General features: G+C 28.5%; 1 protein-coding gene across 1 annotated transcript; it reads left to right on the forward strand.

The window, feature by feature from the left end:
- Positions 1-7,815: 7,815 nt before the first annotated feature.
- On the forward strand, positions 7,816-7,983 carry NEUTE1DRAFT_44315 (uncharacterized protein; the record flags this gene model as incomplete). The annotated part of the gene is made up of 1 exon (XM_009853284.1): positions 7,816-7,983. A coding segment is annotated over one exon (168 nt), but the record flags the coding sequence as incomplete, so codon positions are not given.
- Between the last annotated feature and the right edge of the window lie 801 nt (positions 7,984-8,784).

Genomic DNA, 8,784 nt, shown 5'->3' on the forward strand with positions numbered 1-8,784 from the left:
GGTAATAATTCAATTTCCTACTAAGAGCCCGGCCTCAAAGAATTTAAAGACTAGGGATCCCTACTAATATTCTAATATTCCTTATATTAGAATAAGTAAATAAATAAAATAAATAGGTGTAAAATCCTTTAAACTTTTAAATATTATTATAATCCAATCCCTTCCAATCTAAAAATCAAAGTCCTTTAAATTCTATTTCTTATTTATATATATTACTACCCTTTTATTTTTTAAATAATCGATTCCGAAATACCTTCCGCCCCTAGAATAGTAAATATTCCTATTTAAATTTCTACCTTGCTCCTAGATCGCTATAATATTATAAGTCTCCTTTTATTCGAATAGAAGCTTCCCTCTTTCATACAATTTCCTTATATTCTAATAGAATATTTTTAATTAGATTATTAATTACCCAAAAATATGATTCCTATAAATCCTTTAATAAGGATAGAAATATTGCTTTCTTTAAGGGAATTATAACCGTATAAATATTATTACTACTATATATCCAACTCCCTATACTTTAGGAGTATAGGTAGTATATATTTATTGAACTTTATTAGATTAAGAATTTCGGTCGGAGGATTGGGCCGACGATTTTTTTTAATTGCCTTCTCTTTATACCTCCTCTAATTTATCTCTCTAAAATAGTAATAATATAGGAGTTAGGAAGGGCGTCCGGCAAATTACCCTTATTTATAATCTCTATTACTAATTCCAATACTTTTCCAACCGGGTTTTTATAAGGGGGGGCGAATGCCCGCAACCTCTCGGCGTACCTAATAAACGCCTTCGTAATAACTTTCTAGAAAAGGGGGTACTCTTTGTAATTATAAATAAAATCTAACTTCTTTTTATATAATTTATAATAAACAAGTAATTTATTTTTATTCGACGGATAATTTACTTCGTTAAAATAATCTCCTTTGTATTTAATTTTATTATATTAAATGCAAATATTTTCTTAATAATAGAATTTGATTATATATTTAATTCCCTAAAATTTAAAGTACTATTAAACGTTATTCGAAGTTTAGAACGGTTTGTAAAGGTATATACTACTATTCTAAAGAAAGAGATTATTTTAAAGGAAGTTTACTACCTTCGAAGTAGTAATTTCTATTAAGAATAAACTTCTATTCTCTCTATCCCTTCTTTTTTAAGGCCGAATTCTTATAATAGCTACTTCCTCATTCTTATCCCTCACTATATTTATTAATACCTCTAATATACTATAGTTATTAATACTATTCTAAAGTACGCCCTAAATTAATATGCTTATAATATTTATAATAATAAAAGCCTCCTTATTAAAGACCTTTGTAACCTATACCTAATTTTACTAATATTAATTATATATAGACTTATTAAAAATAATTATATAATCTCTAAATATTAATATCCAAATAGCTACTCTAATTACTAAATTTAATTTCTTCCGGCCTAGGGTCGTTACTACGGCCGTCTTCGTATCTTCGTTCGAACAATTTACAAATTCAGTAATAATAATTACTCCCTTAATAATAAATTACTATTCGAAATTAGAAGGGACAAACTTCTTAATATTAATAATAAATAATTATTAGAGGGTAATACCGATTTTACTTAGGATAGTTCTCGTTATAATATTAGCCTATTATTTTAATACTTCCTAAATACCTTTCTTAATCTCTTTTAAAATATCCTTCTTTAAATTATTAAAATCCTTTTTAATAATAAACTAATTAATTCCAACCTTATTAGCCTCGGGTTGTATAGACCTACTTTTTCCGACGCGAGCTTGTACGAATTCGAGAAATAATTTTCGAGCCTAATACTAATCTTCGGTCGAAATAATATTATAACTTATAAATTTATTTGCTTTAGTAATAAACTTTTTTAATATTTTATCGTTTTCCTCTATTTAGTCCGAAGTCTTCGCAAATAAATATAACTTTAGGGTCGTTATATACAGAAATTTCTACAAGCGGGTTGTAAATACTATTTTTAAGCCTACAAATACCGTTATCTATAATTATTGGTAATAATAATACAATACTATTACTACATTCGTCGTAGGATATTATAAGGGATGTAAACGACCCTCCTAAATCGATTACCATTATTAATTTTCGTTTTGGAGCACTCTTCGACTAGAAATCGGCGTTTCCGGTTTCGGCGTCGTTTTTTTCATAAATAAAGAATAGGTATTGTACTATAATTACTAATTAGCAGTAGTAATAATTAAATTAGATCGACGGTACGAATTTACTATTACCGACCTTACCCCTAAGTTTAGTAGTAAAGCTATTTAATAATATATAGTTAATACGAAGAAAGATAAGAAAAAGGGGAGAATTCGAATATTGGAAGAAGATAATAACGAATTATATTTATTAATTAAAGCGAAGAATTCCCTCCTAATTTAAACTAGAACGGAAGTTATAGGATTCTAGGCTTTTTTCTTTTAGAGAAAGGTATTAGGCGTTTAAACGCCCGTCTACGCTTATAAATTGGAAAAAGAGACGTTCGCCTATATTATTTTGAATTGCCTTAATCCGGAAAGTTTTTTTTATTTAGATATTAAAACTTAGTTATTAATAGAAGAAGAATTCTAGAATTATTTGGACGATGGAATTAAAACCGAGAGGATTCTATTATAGGCGTTGAATTTAGGTACATTAAAGGAATATTATCTAATAGTCGAATTAAAGGAGGAATAGTATAAGGAATTTGCAAAATACTTTTAAGAAGGGAATAAATTATTAATAATATTAGGATAAAAGAATAAAGGGACGGAGAGGAAATAATTATACTATAATTATAGTAAAAACCGAAGTACCATTTATTTAATACTTAATTGCGCTTAAGAAACTCTTCGAGAAGTTCTATTATACGAATTTAATTTATAGTAATATTGTAACACTACTAAACCTGATTATTATTTATAATAGGGCGATTAGGGGTATCGATAGTTATAGGGTTACTAGGGGTAGTACTACTATTATTAGAACCGGAGACTATATAAACGATAATATAAATATAAATTGCGGTTTAGAGGTTAATAATTAGGAATAAAATATTAATTAAAAAAGAAGGGCAAGAAAAAGGAGGATATAGAGTTTATAGGAAGTTAAAAGGAGGTAAATCTTTTAATAATAATGTTATGAAAAGTATTAGGACTGGTAAATTTTTAATTAAATTTTAAATTTGCAGCGAAATTTAAAATATAGTAAAGGTAGGGGATTTTACAAATAATATTAAATAGCTTAATATAAAGATTAAGAATAATAAAACGGATAAATATATTAGTTTTAGGGGATTTGGAGATTTAGATTACTATAAAGGATATAAAAAAAAATTATAAGCTTTAAGCAAGCCGGGGCTATAAAATTAAAAGAAATTATAGAGCCCGGAAATACTTTTGAGGAAGAGACTTTAGGGTCAGAGGTAAAGTCGATCGGGTTGGGATAATTATAATTAGAGGAAGCTATTTTAAAAGACGTTATAATAGGAAAGAAGGAAAGTAGGAAGAAATTAGGAAGGGGCGCTATAGGAAGGATTATATAATTAGAAGAGAAGGCCCTTATATTATTATAAATAGGGGTAGAACCGAAGGTTAGGAAGTAAAAGGACGGGGTAGAGGTAAATATAAATAAAAGTAACGAAACGGAAAGGTAGGGATATAAATAGGAAAATAAAATAGAGAAACGGGAGGAAGGTAGAAGAAAGGGTAATAAAAGTTGAGAAGGAGAAGCGGTAAAGGAAGGCGACGTCCCTAACTATATCCCTATTATTCTTATTATTCTAGTATTAGGATAATATAGTAAAGGAAAAAACGAAATTAGTTTGCTATAGCGGTGGGAAAGAACCGTTATAGCTATAAGTAAAGTAGGAATAATATAAGTAAATTACAACTGAAATAAAATTAAGGGTTTTTATCCGGCGGCGTTTAACGCCGTACGGTTTTCCCCTCTAGAGAACTAGAGAAGGACCCTATACCAATAAGGCGCTATAGTTATATAGTTAGGGTAAAAGAATATTATTAACCTTTAAAGCTAATAGTCTTCTTTACTAAAGAAGTAAATTTCCACTTCCTCTTTATAAAGCCTAAGCCTTCTATCTTTAATAATATTAATTATAATCCTGACGTACGCGTAATTAAATAGGGTAATATTAATTTACAATAACCGTAGTTTAGAATAACTTCTATTATAAAGTAGGAAGTAAATTTAGTAATAGTAATTGCAGGCTAGTTAATCTTATTAATACGAATATTAATTTAATTTATTAATTAGAAGATTTAAAGGGGGAGAAGTCAGAGAGGGAGAAATTAATGAGGGGAGAAGGTGGGTCGAAATTTGTATTTTCCTTACTAATTATTAGTTTAGATTATATAGTACTTTTGAATTATTGAGACGGAATAGTATAATAGCTAGTAAATATAATTGCGATAGTTCTACCACCTTCTAATTTATTAGAAAATTGAAATCATATAGCGGAGTATAATAATATTAACAGGTAATTATTTATTTATTTATTTTATAATTATCTTCTAAGTAATTTTAGCCGGCGTAAATATACTAGAGTTGAAATAGATTACAGGGTGTTATATAAGTAACTACTATATTTTACCTACTATAATCGGCTAGTAAGTAGTTACAATAGCGGGGTATTATTAATAATAATATTATTTTAGTACTTTCTCTATTCGTAAATAGTTTTAAAAGACTAAATAAAATAGCGGGGTATTAATAGCGATAGTCTAGTAAATATAATAATAGAGGTCATAGTATTAATTTTATATTCGGTATAGGGTAGGTTTGGAAGGCGGTTAATTATAGGGACGGGTAGTAAATATAAGGTACCCGATCTTAGTAGGAGGTTGTTTGGTATAAGAAAGGGTTTATTTAGACTTTATTATAATTAATAATATACAATTCATAATTTACTATAATTTATAACTTATACCTTACATTATATTTAGTAGGTACTTGTCTAATCGGTACAATATAATAGGGTTTTAGTTTCTGGAATATACTATCGAATTCCTAAGTGGCCTTATAGAATTTAATTTTTTAATTTTAACTCTTCCTTTTATATATAACCCCTATCCGTTATTTTTAGATCTAGTTATATTATTAGCCTCTAATTGTTTTATTTAGAGAAACTCTACTCGCACGTTGAAGAAACTCTATTCGTACGTAGATCCACCCTCTTCCTCCATACCCAACCCTAACCCTATAGACCCCCAGACCGACCCGCACCCATCTGGTATATACTGCGCCCGCTAAGCTCCTAGATTTCAACCTATTATACCCATTTAGGGGTTGTACTAGCCACCCTCGTACTGCACTAGCCACCCAGCCAGTCTAACTTAGCAATTATTCTAGCATATGCTTCGTTACATTACTTCCTCTACTAAACTACACATTACCCTCGTCACCCTCAATCAATTTACTACATTATATTTCGCTAATTATTATTAAGTTAATAAAGCGCTATTATTCAATCGACGGTACAGATCCATCTATTACTTTTCAGTACATTTCCCCAACTAACCGTAATGCAGATAGCCGATACAGCGACCTAACCCGCGTACGACTATAGCGCGGGTAACTACCCCAGTCAAACAATCGACCTCTCCCTCATCGATCCTAGACTAAAACCCTCAATAAGCACTACCTTAATCGAGCCCCCCTCTACGCAGCCAAAGCCTATAGAGATTAATAGTAGTAACCCTAATAATAATAATAATAGTAATAGTTACAATAAGCCTTATCCTCTCTTTACAACCTAGTATAACAATTTCGATAACCTTGTTAAAGTAATTAAAGAGTAGGGTAAAGAGTACTCGTCTGGGCTAGAAACGCCTCAGACCCTATGCGCTAGCACGGGGTCTGGTTCAGCGATTAGCAAAATTACCTGCGATTAGCAAAAAAAATCGAGAGACTTACTCCACCACCCAAATTACTAACAAATCAAAGTACCAACGTTTTGTCGCATAACTACATCATAGCCAGAATCACCTTTTTTATTCTAATTACCGCGCTATATCACTAACTATAGCCATAGTATTCTAGCAGTCTAAAATATTGTAATTATTCGTAATTATACTCAATATTATTGATAAATCCCTCCTATTACTCTTTGCCCTTATTGGCCAGCTTATTAATACTATTATTTTCAACCTTAATTATTTAATTAGCAGGCGGGTTAAATACTATAAGGAATGCAATAATCACCTCCTCTACCAGTACCTCTCTCTCTTTATTATAAATTTATAGTAGTAATAAAGGTCCTTCTAGTACTTAGTTGTATAGAAGCTGTATATTATTAATTTCGCGGCCTTCTTATATTATTTATACTATAATTGCCTCCTTTTTGTTATTATTAAACCTTTTCTAATATATTCTCTTAAATTCTCAATATTAAATAAAAAATATTCTTTATCTTTTAATTATTCTAGTAATAGCTTTATAATATTGTTCTGTTTAGTACGATTCTTGCCTTCTACTTTTAATTATATTCTAGTAGTCTTTATCTACTTTTTACGATCCTTCTTAAAAGTAATAATCTACTTACGTAGAATAATCCTCTTAATATTAATAGTCTTCTTTCTAATGCGGTTTGTCTCCTTTTAGTATATAGGGATATAGTTGTTATTATTAATTATTAGTCGAAGACGAGTATTATTAATGGTAATTGGGCTAGTTCTTATAATTAGCCAGTTAATTGTAGAGCGGGTATTCTTTTTAAAGGTATCTTCAACCTCCTTCCTTCTCTTCCTTTTATTAGCCTTTATATTAGATATTGTTATTAATAAAAGACTAAATTGTACTTTATTTCCCTTAGTTATTATATACTTAGTCGTTGGGTTTAATAGTATATTATTAAATTTAGTATATTAAATACTATTATTAAAACGACGCCGAAACCGGAAACGCCGATTTCTGGTCGAGGAGTGCTCCAAAACGAAAATTAATAATAATAATCGACTTAGGAGGGTCGTTTACATCCCTTACGATATCCTATAACGAACGCAACGATAGTGTTGTATCGTCGTTACTAATAATTATAAATAGTAGTACTTATAGGTTTAAAAATAGCGTCTATAATTTACTCGCAAAAATTTCTGTATATAATAACTTTAAAACTATATTTATTGCAAAGACTTCGGACTAAATAAAGGAAGATAATAAAATATTAAAGAAGTTTATTATTAGAGCGAATAAGTCTACGGATTATAATATTATTTTAATTAAGGATTAATATTAGGTTCGAGAATTACTTTTCGAATTTACATAGATTTATATTAGAAAAAGTAGGTTTATATAATTCGAGGTTAATAAGGCTAGAACCGACTAATTTATTACTAAAAAGGATTTTGATAATTTAAAGAAGGATATTTTAAAGGAGATTAGAAAAAGTATTTAAAAGGTACTAAAATAATAGACCGATATTGTAGCGAAAACCATCCCAAATAAAATTAGTACTACCCTCTAATAATTACCTATTATTATTAGTAAAAAATTTATTACCTCTAGTTTCGAATAATAATTTACTATTAAGGGAATAATTATTACTATTAAGTTTATAAATTATTCGAATGAAAATACAAAGATAGTTGTAGTAACGACCCTAGGCCGGAAGAAATTAAATTTAGTAGTTAGAATAGTTATTCGGATATTATCGTTTAGAAATTATATAATTATTTTTAATAAATCTATATATAATTAATATTAGTAAAATTAAATATAAGTTATAAAAGTCTTTAGTAAGGAGGCCTTTATTATTATAAATATTATAAGCGTACTAATCTAGGGCGTATTTTAAAATAGTATTAATAATTATGTTATATTGAAAGTATTAATAAATATAGTAAGGAATAAGAATAAGAAGGTAATTATTATAAGAGTTCAGCCTCGGAAAAAAAGGGACGGAGAGAATAGAAGTTTATTCCTAATAGAAGTCGCTACTTCGAAGGCGGCAAACTTCCTTTAAAATAATTTCTTCTTTTAAAATAGTAATATATATATTTTACGAACCGTTCTAAACCTCGAATAATATCTAATAGTAATTTAAATATTAAGGAATTAGATATATAATGAAATTCTATTATTAGGAAAATATTTACGCCTAATATAGTAAAGTTAAATACAAAGGAGATTATTTTAGTAAAATAAATTATTTATCAAATAAAAATAAATTGTTTATTTATTATAAATTATATAGGAAGAAGAGATATTTTATTTATAATTATAAGGAGTACCCCCTTTTTTGGAAGGCTATTATAAAGGCGTCTATTATATATACTAAAAGGCCGCGGGCATTTGCCCTCCTTTATAAAAAGCCGGCCGGAAAAGTATTAGAGCTAGTAATAGAAATTATAAATAAAGGTAATTTATTAAATACCCCTCCTAATTCTTATACTATTACTATTTTAGAGAAATAAATTGGAAGAAGCGTAAAAAGAGGGCGACTAAAAAAAATCGTTAGCTCAACCCCCCGACCGAAACCCTTAGCCTAATAAAGTCTAATAAATATATATTATTTATATTCCTAGAACGTAGAAAATCGGACGTATAATAGTATTAGTACTTATATAATTAGAATTCCCCTAAGGGAAGTAATACCCTTATTTTCTATTAAGGGACTTATAGGAACCCTATTTTAAGGTAATCAATAATCTAATTAAAAATATTCTATTAGAATATAGGGAAATTATATAAAAAAGGGAAATTTCTATTTGAATAAGAAGAGGCTTATAATGTTATAGCAATTTAAAAGCCGGGTAGAAATTTA

Source organism: Neurospora tetrasperma, assembly GCF_000213175.1.
Source record: "Neurospora tetrasperma FGSC 2508 unplaced genomic scaffold NEUTE1scaffold_4, whole genome shotgun sequence".
NCBI lineage: Eukaryota > Fungi > Ascomycota > Sordariomycetes > Sordariales > Sordariaceae > Neurospora > Neurospora tetrasperma.